We start from the raw sequence: 16,765 nt of genomic DNA, 5'->3' as shown, positions 1-16,765 counted from the left end.
CCTCTCTTCCTATTAATTTCAAGATATCCTCTAGTATGAGCCCTAGCAATGAAGCAGAAAGGATGAAGATGTCTCAAGTACCGTATGCATCAGTAGTGGGAAGTTTAATGTTCTCCATGATTTGTACCAGACCAGACATTGCACATGCAGTGGGAGTTGTTAATCAAGATATGGCAAATCCTAATCGAGAGCATTGGAATGTTGTTAAAAGGATCCTTAGATACATAAAGGTCCATAGATATTGCATTGTGTTATGGAGGATCTGACTTTACTGTTAGAGGATATGTTGACTCAGATTATGCAGATGATCTTAATAAAAGCAAATCCACCACCGGATATGTGTTCACTCTTGCTAGCAGACTTGTAAGGTGGGTTTCCAAACTGCAGTCAATTATGGATACATCAACAACAAAAGCAAAATATGTTGCAGCTACACAAGCTAGTAAAATAGTGGTATGGTTAAAAATGCTATTGAAGGAGCTCGAACATGAACATGAGAAAATTTCTCTTGTTTTGTGACAACCAGAACGCCTTGTATCTTGCAAACAATCTAGCTTTCCATGCCAAGTCCAACATATTCGAGTGCAGTACCATTTCGTTCGTGAAAAGTGGAGGAAGGGACAGTGGATATGCATAAAATTCATCCAAAAGAAAACCTAGCAGATTACTTGACAAAGGCAGCCAATGCTAACAAGTTCAATCGATCCTCGAATGGCTTAGCATAAACATAAGCAACATGAAGATGACAGGGTAGAAAGAATGGTATGGAGATGTGATTGATTATCAATCAAACCTCCAAGTGGGAGATTGTTGGATAATTATCAAGATTTTTCATGAAGCTTATTTATTATTAAGAAGTTTTTTCGAGATAATTTTGCACCATTGGATCTTACACATTGTCCAAGATCGACATTAGATCTTTCACATCTCTCTAAGACAATTGGAGTCATTAGATCATTCACATCTTTCAAGAACAATTTGGAGCGGATTTGCTTGATGGCCAAGTTTCTTTGGCTATAAATAGGTGAGGACCCATGGTTGGCCAAACCATCCCAAAAATCCAACAAATGAGTGAAATAAAATAGAGAGAGTTGCTTAGAGTTTGGTGTTCCTCTGTAAGAAAGAAAGTTTGTACCTCCTATTTTCATATAGTGGAATTCTTCTATCCTTGCCCGTGATTTTTACTCTAATTTGTTTAGGGATTTTGCACGTAAAATTATTGTGTGTTATTCTCTCCTTAGAACTTCTTCTTCATTATTATTATTCTCAATCTACTTTAGTTGCGATTTTACACTATTCAATCACAATTCTTTTTCTCTACAATAAATTCCATAAATAATTGTATATGTAGCTCAACTAATTAATGTCAAAACGAGCATAACTCAATTAACATATTTATGTGCTAGTGACCAAAATGTCTATGGTTCGAATCTTCCTACTTTTAATTGTACTTAAAAAACACAACTCAACTAAATATGTGATATTTTAATCTTTTCAAAGTCCATTTGATTATGATTTGATTGTTGTTTTTATACTTATGTAAAAAGGGTTAAAGAAAATCTCCATCTTGTAAATCCATTCAAACAATCTTAGGAGAAAATCCTTACAAAACAATTTCTTCCCATGGAAGAAGTTATTCTAAAAAATATAAATTTAGTCTTAGTTTTCAAATTTTGTAAAGCCTACAAATATATTAGACATATAAAATTGAAAATTTAGGATCTGTTTGAAAACAGAGTTGTATTTTATGTTTACATATATATGTTTTATAGCAAATTTAGAAATTGAATTCTAATTTAAACAATGGTTGAAAATGTGAATCTATATATTTATAAATCCTAAAAATAGTTATAGTTACCACTAAGACTTGGTTAACAATAAACTACTATTAATTTATTAATGAATATTTTAATATTTGTACAATTATTATTTTGTAATATTATATAATTATAATACATTACATAATATATATTTATTTTTAAGAATTGAATTGATTTAAAACATGGCATATTGTATTTTTTAACTATTTTTTTCTTTATTTAACATAATTCTACATTTTAAAATTTAAAATTCAAAATCTGGATGCAATGAAAACATAAAAATATTATTTTAAGAATTTGCACTATTTGGATTACAGAATCCGAAAATAATTTTAAAAACAAAATCCGGATTGTCTACCAAAACCCTTAAAAACAAAAATTCAAATGTATATCTATTAAGCTCAATTAATTTTTTAAAAAAAAAAAATTGAAGTGCTTAAGAGTACTATATTTATAAATTTATTAAACACTTTTAAAAGTTGAAGGATGAAATAGATACAAACTTCAAAATTTAAAAATAAGACTTGTAATTCAATCAACAAAGAAAAAAGAATATTCAAAATTCAAACCCGTGTAATATATTAATATTATTATCCACTCCTAAACCAATACTCATCCTACGTCAAACCTCAAGCCCTTTAATTAACAAAATCCAAAATTCTTCCATCAATCATAATAAAATATTTTTAACTACTCCTACAAGTAGAGAATAGTAAAAAAGAAAAATAACATGAATAATGAGATTAAAAAAAACCCACCATTGTCCACTTATTTTTTATTAAACTAATAATAATAATAATAATAATAATAAAGAAAGCTCTAATTTTGGTGGCTAGGATTGGCCCATTTTCTAAATATAAACTCTCCTTCGTGGAAATTACCCCAACCCTCATTTGAACGTAGCTGTTTTTGTCGACTTAGACTATTATTATTCTATTTATCTTTTATAGTTTTTTATATTTTTTTTATTCAAAGCACAAGCTTTTAAATTTATGAAGATCTATTTCCTTTATATATACCAATCTAAAATCATTTTCTGTGAATCTCGTTGAGTCTCTCAGTTCAGACTCCTTTTGAGAGCCCAAAAAAAAAGAAAGTTAAATTTTAGTAGACTTGAAGAAGAACCCATAAAGAAGAAGAAGAAGAAGATTTTAGTGATTATTCTTGAATTGAAAATCAATAATGGGGAGAGCTCCTTGCTGTGAAAAAATGGGGTTGAAGAAAGGCCCTTGGTCTCCTGAAGAAGATAGAATTTTAACCAATTTTATTCACAATCATGGCCATAGCAATTGGCGAGCTCTTCCTAAACAAGCTGGTAAGTTGCTTTTTTCTCTTTTTTTTTTTTTTTTTTTCATTCATTGATCATTAAAAAGATTCGATTTTTATTTTATTTTCTTTGATTTTTCTTAATATTCTAAAAGAAAAACATAGACCCAGAACAACCCATGTCTTAAATTTACTAATTTCATCCCATTTTGAAAAAAGTTTGGTTCTTTTTAACCCAGTCTTCTAGATTTTGCTTCATTTGTTTTTGTCTAATCATTACTTCTGTTATCTCTTGTATAGGTCTTTTAAGATGTGGGAAAAGTTGTAGACTTCGTTGGACAAACTATTTGAGACCTGACATTAGAAGAGGCAACTTCACCAAAGAAGAAGAAGATACCATTATTAACCTACACGAATTGCTTGGCAATAGGTAAATTTTTCCCCGAGTCTAGCTCAACGATAATTTTTATGTGCGACGTTCAAATTTTCATCCCACACATTTCTAAGAATTCTCTTATCTATGAAAATAATGTTAGAAAATAAAAATTACAATAAATCTCATCAACTTTCCTTCAACTTGTAGATTAAATAATAACTTAAAATAGTATAGTTCTAGTAGCATGAAGCATTCAAAATTAGAAACGCAATTCTTTCTCTCTATATTGCTAAAGAAAGATAATATCAAAATCGTAATAATTAACCAATTTCTCGACCAAAATATTAATTTTCTTTTCGAACTAGGTTATGATTGATTTTCTTTTGTTAAGAATAAAATTGGAGCTAACCTTTTTATTTTATTTTTGTTACTATAGATGGTCAGCAATAGCAGCCAAGCTACCAGGTCGAACAGACAATGAAATCAAGAATGTTTGGCATACCCACTTGAAGAAAAGGCTGGAAAGAAACATCATAAAAAAAACAACAAATCCCAAATCTGAAAACAAAAGAAAAAAACAAATTATAAAACCATCAAATTCATCTTCATCCATTATTATTGATATTACAAATCAAACCCAAGTTGCCAATTATTCCTCAACGATGTCCCCTTCTTCACAACAGTCTTCGAGCTGTGAGATCTCTTCATCATCACTCACTGATCATACTTACATTACTGAAAATGAGTACTACAGCTACACAGCGGAGGAGCCGCCGATCGACGAGAGCTTTTGGTCGGAGGTGGTTGAGAATTCGATGACGAATTCCAATTCAAATTCGAATTTGAATTATGATAGTGAAGAGAAAATGGAGGAATTCCCATTGGTGTCCATGGATATGGTGGAAACAAATTCGGATAAGAGATTAAATGGTCAATGTGTTGTTGATGATGATATGGAATTTTGGTACAATGTTTTTGTCAAAGCTGAAGAAATTTCTGAATTGCCAGAATTTTGAGATCTTTGGAACTATTCCCATGTCAATGGAAATTAAAATATTTTCCAGATTTTAATTTATAAAATCTACCCCCCAATTATTCAGAAAATAATTCACTCAAGGAGGAAGATTATTTGGACATATATATGGAGTGAATTATTGAGGGGAAAATGGTGGGAATTTCATAGAATTTAAGGGAAAATTAGAGATTATTATGTGAATAGAAAGCTAGTCGTAAATGAATGATTAAGAGAGAAAAAAGAATTTGAGATTTATTTGCGGCTTTGGATTGGGATTTGTATATTCTTTTTCAAGTGACAAAAAAAAAATGAATTCTTTATTTTTCTTTTTCTTTTTTTTCTTTCTTTTTTTTTTTTTTTAATTCCACCTTTGGCAAAAATAATATTAATTGGGTCATGAACGTAATGATGATATTGCAATGTGGGTTTTTTTTTTCTTTGGTAGAAGATGATAACTTATGTTATGATTAGTTAAAAGTATATTTTAAAAAAAAAATTAAATATAAGCCAAATTTAAACTATACAAAATATTCTCAACTTTGAAAAATTTTATTTTAACTAATGAACTTTGAAATTATTTCGAAAAGTATTCCGGGAGAGTTTTTCATCTAAGTGATTATAACAATTAAAAAACGTATATTACATTATTTACAACTCAATTTCAACTATATAGAAGATTTAAGATTGTTGTTACCAATACCATCTATTATATCTCAAAAGATATTGTTGACATTATTTACAATATCATTCATAAAATTACTTAATTCTTACACCAATTATGATCGTTAATGTATATATATTTTGATTTTTACATATAATTTATTGTACTCGAAAATATTTTTTGGAACAATTTCAAAATTCAAGTATTAAAATAAAACTTTCCAAATATTTAGAGAGATATATAATTGAAGTATATTTCAAAAGTGACGAGTGTTTTATGTAATTTAACCAAAAATCTAACCTTAGTGGTTATGGTATTTCTTTTCTTTCATTTTCTTTCTTTCTTTTTCTTTCTTTTTAAGAAAACTTTTGATCCTTTGTTTATATCAAAAGCAAGCTATTGTGTTAATCAAATATGTGAAATTGTCGTAAAAAAGTAAACATGATAAGTAGAATGACATGATGCTGATCATCTTCCTTAATCAATTATTTGTATTTTTAGATTTTAGCTAGGGTTTCAACAAAGTGTTGGTATAAATCTAATAATTAATTCATATATAGTAACACGTTAAATAGAATTTATATTTAGACTATTTAATGGACATATTATGTGGTCTTAATTATGGGCCCATGATTTTTCAAATAGAAGTGTGGCCAACAAGATCCACTTTTGAGGTTATGTTCATTAAAAGGTACAACTATTCAATAAAGACCAATGGTAAAATTTTTCACATTTGTAGTTGGTGTTCATAGCATTTATATGGCAACAAATTCAAATCTAAGTTTTGTCATCCGGTTATCTTGACAAAAGTTTGTTTCAAATATTGATCAACAAAAGCTTTGTATCAGAACTATAAGTTTTGGTTGATAAAGATAATCCGAAGTTTTTCATGTGTCTAAAGGAATACAACTCCATCATTGTGGATCCACTTATTAAGAAATTTCATACAAAGACTTAGGAGCATGATTCTCATACAAGTGTGAAATTTATGATATGTCAGTTCAGTGGGAGTTTATGTGCCTTCTTAAAGTAGCTAGACATAAATTTTAAGTTTTTTGCATAATAAAAGAGATGAATTTTTTAGTTACTCTGAATCAATTCATTTCTAGTTGTAGTTTAACATAAGGTTAGAAATGTTAAGGTGTATGTCCTAAAACCTCGTAATTTTATGTTAGTTGAATCAATGGTTGATTGATTTTATATTCCTTGTGCAATAATCCATTAACCTAAGATCTAAGGTTATCTGGTGTAATTTAAAACATGTATGTGGAGATCAAATGGATCATGTTTAAGTGATAATCTAAATGGTATGTAGTATATGGATAATGTTAGGTGTCTTATCCTAATAACATTACTGATATGGCGCGCTTTATAGTTGCTACAAATGATCTGATCCTGATTATTCTTGTAGAGACATATGAGCGAGGGTATCTTATACAAAAGAGTTTGTATAACGACCAGACCATAAAATGTTAAGTTTCTATGTATAACATCATTGCTAGAAGAGACTTGCATTTCACCAAAATGACTATAAGTGACTTGACCTTAATCTTGAGTGAGTTGTGAACTCCTACCTAAGAGGGCGATCCTTTGATTTGTATGGGTAAAAGTGGCCCAATTCGCCAACTCAATAAGCCTACCAATTTTGGGATTCAGTTGATTAGGGAGCTCGAAACACAGCTACACAAGAAGGAATTTACTCCTTCCCTATAGTTAGGGTAAGAAGATAAATTGTTCCTTTAAGGGTTGATTCTGAAGCTTGAACAATGAGACGCCTCACCTTCTCCTGGCTCGAGAGGGGTTCGATCATAGTTGAACTATGACTAATTATTCATTAGATTGATCAATGGTACTTAAGGAGTTAGATGTAACTACAGGGGTAAAACGTTAATTTGACCCAGTTGTACTTACAAACAATTTGTGAAGGGTCAACGCACTATTGATTGGTTATATCCAATAGACACATAAATATATCTATAGTTCAAAGAGTTCAATTGTCAGTCTTTAGTGGACTGACCGGCAATTAATGAATGTTGATTAATGTTAGGTTGTATGTCCTAAAACTCGTAGTTTGTAATGTTAAACGTATTCTATTATCAATAAAGATGTTATTGATGTTTATTCAATAAAACTATTATTGAATATGTGAATTGCACTTGTAAACTCTAAATCCAATAAACTAAAGATCCATGGTTATTATTTGAATACATGAACTTTATGTGGAGACTTAAGCGTAGATCAAGTTCAGTAAATAGCCAAAACAGTCTATAGTATATGAATAAGATTGAATACCTTATTCTGATAACACTATTGGATGCGACCCACTCTATAGTTGTTACAATTTGTTGTAAAGTGGTACAAACGAAGTGATCCTGATTCGTTCATATAATAACATGAGGAGTGGGGGCATCCTATGCAATGAGTTTGCATAAGATTGAACCAAGAATTAAGTCACTCTTACTTTATAATGTTTAAGGCTGACTATTTCAAAGCGATGACCTAGGTAACTTGACCTTAATCCTAAGCTAACTATGAACTCCTATTTATTCGGGATTATCCTTAAATTTGCATGGGTGAGGGTTGGCTCAACAGCGTCGACTCAGTAAGTCTCCTCTTTCAGGGGTAAGATTGGGTAGATAGCTGGGGACATAAAGTGCAAGACGGAATTCACTCCTACCGCTTTTGGGGATAGTAGAGAGGTTGTTCCCTTAAGTGCTGACTCCAGATCTTGAATAAGAGGCCCCACCCTCTCATTGGTCCGAGAGGCACTCGATTTAGTGATTGGATCGCAAACCAATTGTTCATTAGAGTATCAGTAGGACTTAAGAAGCAAGATGTAATCTCGGGGGTAAAACAGTTTTTGATCCAGTCGTTATTACGAACAACCTGTGAGGGGTTAACTTATTAATCATGGTTATATCGAGTAGACATAATATATCTACAGTGAGGAGAATGCAACTACTGAACTTTAGTGGAGTGACTCGGTAGTTAACAAATGGTGGTTAATTAAGTTAAATAGTTTAGCTTGTTAATCACAGATCGTTGGAGCCCATGATCTGTAGGTCCATGAGATCTCCATATTAACTCATATCGGACTAAACCTTAAAACAATCTGACGAACGAATTTGAAGTGTTCAAATTCGGTTTTTGGAGCAACGCGGTAAATATATACGATATATTTAACCTAATGTCTAATTGTGAGTTAAACATAAAGAGAGAGAAAATAGGAGATATTTAAATAGGATTTAAATATCAAGATTATGAATAGGGATTCATATTCATTGTGATTATTGTTGGATTTAATATTAAACTAAATTAATTAAATTATTTAATATTAATTTAATTTTAAAATTGATTATTAGAATTAATTTTGAAATTAATGGAATTAGTCAAAATTACATTAAAAGTTAAATTATTGACTAGGTCAAAAATGCAATGGAAATCAAATTGTTGACTTTTGACTTTTGAAAGTCAAATAGTCAGATTTGTTAATTTTGGACTTTGAGAATCAAACTTTGACCAAGTTAGTGGAAAGATCCAACATTTGTGAGTGAGAAATGCCACTTTTGCATGGCTAGATGTTGTCTTCACAAGACACTTGTCCCACTAAATCCCACTTTGAGTTAATGGATTTTTTTAGTGTCAAATTTTCATCAAACTCAAAGTTGCATGTTTTGCATATAATGGTCTTTAAAAGGGAGTGTTTGTTGAATTTCTAAAACTCTTGGCGGAATTGGATGAGATTATATAATAATCTTTTAATAATTTACTCTCTAAGACTTAAACTTTTTCCTCCAAGTTAGTTACTCATCGGATCCCACCATCCTGTTCTAAGGTCGGAGAATAGTCGAGAAGACTCTCGTGGTGGTTTATGAACTGTTCGCGAGGAGATTGGAGCTAATTTGGAGAAGATTCAAAGTCTACAAATGTTGTATTCTTTGTTTCAATTGCATGCTTATCTTTGTAATTAATCTAATTAGAGTACTTTAGATCCATTTGTCTTCTGTTGTGCATGTGTTCGTTCCATCAATTAATTGATCAATTAATCTCATATCATTGGAGATTCAATCTATAGGTCCATAAGGTCCCCTCATTAGCTCAATCAGGACTGATGGAAATCAAATTAATTTTGGTGTGATTTGAATTGTTCAGATTAATTAAAGGGAATTTATTGTATAAAATATAGTTAAATAATGTATATTGATACATTTTATGATATAATGTATGTTGATATATTTTTATGAGAGAAATAAATATTTGAATACGATTCAAATATTAATTATATGAATATAATTCAAATATTAATTGTATGAATATGGTTCATATAAAAACTATATGTTAAAATTTAATGTGAATATGATTCACATTAAATTTATATAGTTTTATGAGAGAAATAAATGTTTGAATATTATTCAAATATTAATTATATGAATATGATTCATATAGAAACTATATGTTAAAATTAATATTGATATGATTCATATTAATACCTTAGATTATTTGAGAGAATAACAAAATATAGTTTATGTTATATGTGATATAACATATAATTTAAATATATATTAAGTGCTAATATATATATATTTATAATTCAAATTTTTTAATTTGAATTTATTAAAAATAAAGAGGAATGAGTTATGACTCCCTCACCTCTTAATCTCTCACTCTCACATAACAAGTTGAAAGAGAGAGAAAGTTCTCTCTCTGTGTCTCTCTCTGGTTCTCCTTCTCTCTGTGAATCTCATAAAGAAAAAGAAAAAAACTCTTAGTTATCTTCTCCTTCCCTCACCCCAAGATTGAGTGCAAGCTCACACCTTTGCACGGTTCTTGTCCTTGAGAATAATAGGGAAGACCCCTTGGTAGTATTCGTTCTTGTTCATTGAGTTAGTGGATGTCGAGTTCGTGAGATCAGGAGAAGACGACTTGAATTGGAGAGGAACGTGAAGATTTGGTCTTCAAGGGTATGTGATTTCTTAATCCATTCCTTTCTATTTCAATTATAAAAAGTATGCTTAGGTTTATGTTTTTTCATGGTTTCTGTCATTCTAAATTTCATGTATTCTGTAAAACAAAATTTAGAGGTTGATGCGTCCAATTGCTTCTAGTACGAAGAATTTCAATCTCTTCAAAAAAGAGGTGAATTCGATCTCGCTCAAGAATAAAGTTGAACCAATTGGGAATAGACATATTTAGATCACATTAGATGTTATTTTCATGCTACTTTTCCACATTTGATTTATGTCATTGCGTATGTTTGGTGTTGTGTGATCATTGGAGGCCGAGTCATGGCTATACCTATGACAAAAGTTGCTTTAGTTCTTCATTGGCATACGAAATGGATAGGATTGTGTTTAAAGGAAAGTTTTTTAAAATAGCATTGAGTTGTGCATTAAAGAATAAATTGATGTAATTACTAATAATTAAGGAAATTGTTACCCAAGTATGAAATTGTTAGAATAAATTTAGCAATTAGTTCGTATATGGGTAACCATTAAATAGTAATTATATTTGAATTATTTAATAAATATATAATATGGTCTTAATTATGGACCCATAACTTTACGAATAAAAATGTTCCCAAATTATAGGAACTCTAGAATCATCTTATAAATATAAGGTTATGGTCCCCAAAATACTATGTCTCTTTAGCCTCCTATTCTCAATCTAATAATGAGAGTCTACCCATTCCAGTCTAATTCACATGGTTGATAAAACCACACTCACATCTCCAATTAATGGTCTAAGTTCCATGTAATTTTAATAATTTGGTTCTTCATCCATATTTATATACTAAATATTGATTATCATTTACTTTAGAATAATCATGAATTGAGTTTAATTTTCAACCCAAAGCATCTATATTCTAATATCATGTTAAATTACTATTAAATTTAAAATTTTAAGGTTATATTATATTTTAATCCTTTTTAACTTCTAAAAGTGTCTATTTTTAAGGAAAAACAATTAAATTTTTTTAAAAAAAATTTTAAAAAATTGAGACCAACATTAATGAGATATAAAAACATGTTTTTTTACCTTAAAAAAACATGTTTTTTTTAATAATACATTAACTAAAAGCCAAAAGTAGTTGTGTAAGTTGGTTATTTGAGTTTCATGCTGGCCAACAAGAAATAAATTAGGATAATTAGATGAAAATAAGGTTATACCCGTTTGGTCTTTTGTTTTTCAAATTGAATTTTTAGTTATTTTGAATTGACAAAAAAAAAATAAAGGAAAAAAATAATGTAAGTTTACGAAAAAAAAATCTCTTAGTTTTATTTTTTTAGTGACTTTTTACTATTATCAATACCAAGTAATTACCGACTAACCCAATCCAATCCAAATTTTGAACGAAAATTTACCATTGTTAATAAATGACACCAGAATTTGACATTTTCGTCAAGATATAGATATTAGTGACAATTACAAGAACCATCAACCAAAGGCTATTCATGTTTTTTTTTTTTCAATTAAGCTTATAAACATTATTACACCTATAAATTAACTTTGTTTTGTTACCCATTTTCTAATAAGTTTTTAAAAAATCAAGTAAAGTTTTGAAAACTAAAAAAAATAAATTTTATAAACTTATTTTTATATATATAATTTGACTAAGAATCCAAATGTTTATTTTAAAAAAATTAAAAAATTAAAAAATATATATATTATCGAACAGCCTAAATGTTGCAAATAACATTGCTTGTGGTCTCAATCCATTCTTCCTGCAAAAAAGGATATATAAAGAATTAGTAAAAGTTAGAATCAGTAATAAGGTGATTAAGTATTTTCCAATTACAACTTTTTACTTTAGGAGAGAGATTTAATATCTCCATTAATAGTCTTCCAAGACTTTGTTAATTATCAAAAAAGAAAATTGAGGGGGTAACTAAATTTTCGAATTTTCTTTTAGACTTTGGATCTGTAGGTGATAAGCACTCTTCGACCGTAAATTTTCTAACGTTGGATTACTCATATGCTTACAATTTACAAGGATTTACTGTTTCAATCTTTAAAAATACTCGAGTCATTTTTTTTTTTTTTTACAACAATGGAATATGAAAATTTGAACTTCCGAACTTGAGAAAAAGAGTACATACTATTTATTGTTGAGCTATGTTCATTCAAGTCATATGTTATTCTGGATATTAAATACATCTCATAATATATGTAATTGCATATTAACAAATTTCTAATAACATTCACTACATTTTAGAATATATCTTTAATTAATGTTTCTTTTTAAACAAGATACTTAACGTATTAAAACGGTCATTTTTATAGATTTTTTTTTGTAAAAAAGAACTATATATTAAGAATAAAATTAGAAGTTTGAAAAATGATAATAATATAACCAAATTAATATTAGGGACAAAATTATATGCATGCAAAGGAAAAGAGAGAATTCACAGTAAGATATATAACATTTATACAAAATGTTAGAAAAGGTGAAGTTCAGAAATTATGAATAAACACTATTTTCGTAGGTACAAAAGTATTTTGGATGGTAGTTGTTGTAGGTAGTCTTAGGCTAAATCAAAATATTCAAAATTGAACAAGGCCCATGTTTATTTTCTTGTAAATGTAATCAGATTCTAATTTAAAATATATCCCATTTAATTAAATTTGTTGTTTATCTATCATAGTAATAAAATGTGGATCCACTATAATAAGCAAACATAATTCTATTGAGGAGAGAGTCATCAATCTAATTACATTTGATTACTAAATATGACCTATACCTTCTTTTTTTTTTTTTACTAACTTTTCATCATTTTCTCTTTTCATTAAGTTTCCATCTAAAAGTAAACAATGAATTTTTTATTACAATTATACAAGTGTATTGTAAACACAATCAAATGAATCTCATTCTAGATTGCTCATTACAATTGATACATGAATGTTAACCATTACGATTGTGGCAATTTTGATCACGGATTAGTAAATGTATAAATTCATAAGCTAATCCACCAAAAAGTGGATGAAACTTAGAGCTTAATTTTCTTTCATCTAGGGGCAAAATGATGTATAAAGTTAGAATCAAGTTTTTTCTTTTGTGAGGAAAAAAACTGTTTAGATATCAAAATATATCTTAAAATTAGCATATCAATATTATCAACCATATAATGTCATTTTAACATTAACTCACTTGAGAGGGGGGAAAAAACTTGTTGCAGTATAGTAATGGGTAAAAATACGTAGTGATGAATTTGGCTTTATACCCTTTTCACTATTTTTACTCTCCAACTAAAAAGTTAAAATTGAACAAATATTCGTCTGAACAAACAATTTTTAAGAATAAACGAACATAATCAAACAAATTGGAGAAGAAAATTATTCTGGTGGGTGAATGTTAATAAAAATATGTGAATCCAATCAACAAAACTGATGTAAAATTCATCATAGACACAGGCAGTTGATGATGGTTTCATTGCCGGCTGAAGCGGTAAGGAAACGAAAAATCCTCGATAAAATGGAAATACATAAACAGAAGCAGATGATATTGTCCTGATTCACTGCTTCCTATAGCTCTTCTTAACAATGGCATTATTCAATCAAAACTGTAGCCACTCAAAAAAAAAAAGTACGTAAATTAAGAGCCACCTTACTACCAACGTGAAGAAGGGGACAATAATTTAGGACAGGCACGAGTAAGCCAACGCCTTTTCCTCCGTCAACTCCTCGGCAGTCAAGTCCAGTTTCTTCCTAGAGAATTCATCAACCGAAAGTCCTGGATCCAGAAAGGTATGATCAAACAGATGAGATCTCAGTATGGAGTATACATGATGTGCGAAAAACATCGTGCTTGACATGAATATATAACCCTATCGTGATCACATCGAGAATTCCAAAAACTTACACCTAGAGACTAGATTTTCAGCTCCATCTATTCTCTTTACAATTATTAGATGGAATCTCATCATCACAATATCAAAACAATCAGGATGATGAAGTCGTACGTGATGAGAAAAGTGAAAAATACCAAGACTTAACTCCAAGGTTTGTTCAACACATATGGCCAGCAACAAGAAAAATAAATGCAATATCTAAACGATGATAAGCCATGATAAGCCATCGGGTTCAATATTTTTATTTGAGTGTTGATTTCCAAGGATATCTTACACTTTGGATTTGAGACCTTTTTTTTCTGTAGTTAACTGGTTGGCTCTTCTTTTGTTGGATGCCTTTTGTTTGTGCTTTGTTTTCTTTTCCAATTATCAAAAGCATGATTTCCCACATTGATCAATTCAATTGAAAGAAAAACGTAAACGATACCTTGCACAATTGACCATTCACCGTTACGGCAGGTGACGGGGAATGAGTAGATCAGTCCAGCTGGTACATTGTATGATCCATCAGAATAAACTCCCATGGAAACCCAGGTGCCCTGGAAGGATATTAAGTTTTAATGACCTCTAAAATTCAGCATTATTTCAAACCACGGAATTGAAAAGACTTGGGCAAAATCACCAACCTCTGGAGTTCCAAGCACCCAATCACGAATGTGATCGCAAGCTGCACTAGCAGCTGACAGTGCACTTGAGAGCTTCCGGGCTTTGATGATTGCAGCACCACGTTGTTGAACAGTACTAATAAACTCTCCATTCAACCTTCAACGAACGAAACCATATATCATTATAAATTCTTCTCATCAAACTTAGAGACAGATATATTGTACAGAAACTCTACCATTCATCATCAGCAACAAGCTCACGGACAGATTTCTCCTCCCCAGATGGTAACTTAACAGTAGCATGGTTGACGTCAGGGTATTGAGTTGATGAATGGTTACCCCAGATGATAACATTCTTAACATCAGATACTTGAACATTCAACCTCTCTGAAATTTGGCCCAATGCCCTGTTGTGATCCAATCTCGTCAAGCAAGAAATATTTTTCTCCGGGATGGAAGGAGCAAACTCCTTCAAGATCAATGCATTAGTGTTTGCTGGGTTAGCAACAACCAAGACCTGCAAGAGTAAGGATACAAAGAGTCAGATGTCTGACCATTCAAACATAACTCGAAAGGAAAAGAACAATACTGTTCAGGAGAAAATTTCTAATACTGCAATAGTATGAAAAAATTTTAAATGATATTACATGGAATTCAATCGACGTCATTTACCTTACAGTTGGCAGCAGCGTGCTTTTCAAGAGCAGAAGCCTGAGCCTTGTAAATTGAGACATTTTTGGACATCACGTCTTTTCTTTCCATACCCTCTTTCCTTGGGAATCCACCAACCATAATAGCAATACTGACACCGGTGCAAGCCTCAACCACATCAGTTGTAGCAACAACACCTAAAACATTGTATAAAGCATCCACAAATGATAAGATAACCACAGAAACCATAGGAGTTAACGTCCGATATTAGCAAAGAATTGTTGTGTTATATATACCTTTAAGGAGTGGGAAAGCAGCATCCACCAACTCCATCTTTACACCATTCAAAGACTCTGCAGCAGGTGGGATATCAAGCATGTGCAAGATGACAGGTTGGTTGGGTCCTAGTAATACTCCTCTGGCAATCATAGGCACAAGAGCATATCCGATTTGTCCTGAAAATCCAACAAGCAAATGCATTAATTCATACGAAAATATTGAAGGAGTCGGCAAAATAAACCAATCAGGTTTTGGTCATCCTTAAGAATACGAAATGCCTTCCAGCGATATAAAGTTTGATAAAAGGACTATATCACCAAAAAGAATAAGCTGGTAATTGACTTCTCTAAAAGACCAGAGAATAAACCTTTTAACGAAATAAAGTATGATAAAGAACTGAATAAGCATTAGAGCACAAAAGCTATAATTTACAAGAACTAATCAACATATACTGAAGCTATCTCTTCTCAATAACACCGAAAGTAAAGATCATCAATATAAGCTACGCAGGTTCACAGTCTAGATCCACATCATTCTCTCCATCTATACCTTTCAACATTCATAACTATAAATCTTAAGCAAAGAGAAAACTCGATTATCAACGAAAGAAACACAAAAACACTTCCATAACAGACAGAACCTCCTAATCCAAACATGACTAAGAAAACAGCATAACAAGCCAGAATTAGACAGCATAAACTCAAGAAATGGAACTACAACCAACAGATCTGATAGAAAACTCAAACAAAACACCAAACAATAGTAACAGATCTCGAAAACAAGAGCGAAAGCGATTGAAAATCAGACAACATCTCAGATCAAGTAGGTGAACATGAGTAGAAGCGAAATGGAATGGTTTTTTAGTAGAGTACCTGCAGCTCCAGTGACAAGGACTCTAACAGGTTCTTGTGCCATGGCTGACGAAGATCGAGGAGGAGAGAAAGATGAAGAATCGGAGGAGAAAATGAAGGAGAATCAATGGAAGAGTAGAGAGAAAATTGTGGAAGAGGAAGCGATATTTATTGGCGTGAAGAAGAAACAGACACACTGAAACCTAAGGAGGCGGATTTTTCTGGTCACCAATCAAACGACGCCGTCACTACGACGGGGGGTCTTGACGGCCGTTATGTAACGGCTTTGGCAAAAACGGTCTCTGACCCAGGCTCCAGCGAGCGTGGAATCGGTGGGCTGGGGAATATTTAGGTTAAACTAACGTTGTAACTTAGTTGAATGATAATTTGCATGT

The 16,765-nt window shown here is 30.9% G+C and overlaps 2 protein-coding genes across 2 annotated transcripts; one reads left to right on the top strand and one right to left on the bottom strand.

Annotated features, from left to right (window-relative positions):
• Nucleotides 1-2,822: 2,822 nt before the first annotated feature.
• LOC120067958 (transcription factor MYB14-like) lies at nucleotides 2,823-4,797 on the top strand. Its single transcript, XM_039019610.1, has 3 exons — nucleotides 2,823-3,135; nucleotides 3,387-3,516; nucleotides 3,899-4,797. Exons 1-3 carry the CDS (start codon nucleotides 3,003-3,005, stop codon nucleotides 4,476-4,478), a joined length of 843 nt encoding a protein of 280 aa, XP_038875538.1. The 5' UTR covers nucleotides 2,823-3,002; the 3' UTR covers nucleotides 4,479-4,797.
• An 8,659-nt stretch (nucleotides 4,798-13,456) lies between these two features.
• On the bottom strand, nucleotides 13,457-16,554 carry LOC120092914 (malate dehydrogenase, cytoplasmic). The gene is made up of 7 exons (XM_039051159.1): nucleotides 16,392-16,554; nucleotides 15,537-15,695; nucleotides 15,262-15,437; nucleotides 14,826-15,106; nucleotides 14,611-14,746; nucleotides 14,412-14,523; nucleotides 13,457-13,866 (listed from the first exon to the last, which is right to left on the bottom strand). The coding sequence occupies exons 1-7, from the start codon at nucleotides 16,432-16,434 to the stop codon at nucleotides 13,772-13,774; spliced, it is 1,002 nt and encodes a 333-aa protein (XP_038907087.1). The 5' UTR covers nucleotides 16,435-16,554; the 3' UTR covers nucleotides 13,457-13,771.
• Between the last annotated feature and the right edge of the window lie 211 nt (nucleotides 16,555-16,765).

Source organism: Benincasa hispida, chromosome 12 (genome assembly GCF_009727055.1).
Source record: "Benincasa hispida cultivar B227 chromosome 12, ASM972705v1, whole genome shotgun sequence".
Lineage (NCBI taxonomy): Eukaryota > Viridiplantae > Streptophyta > Magnoliopsida > Cucurbitales > Cucurbitaceae > Benincasa > Benincasa hispida.
Note: the sequence above shows the minus strand (reverse complement) of the source record. Positions and strands in the feature narration are given on the sequence as shown.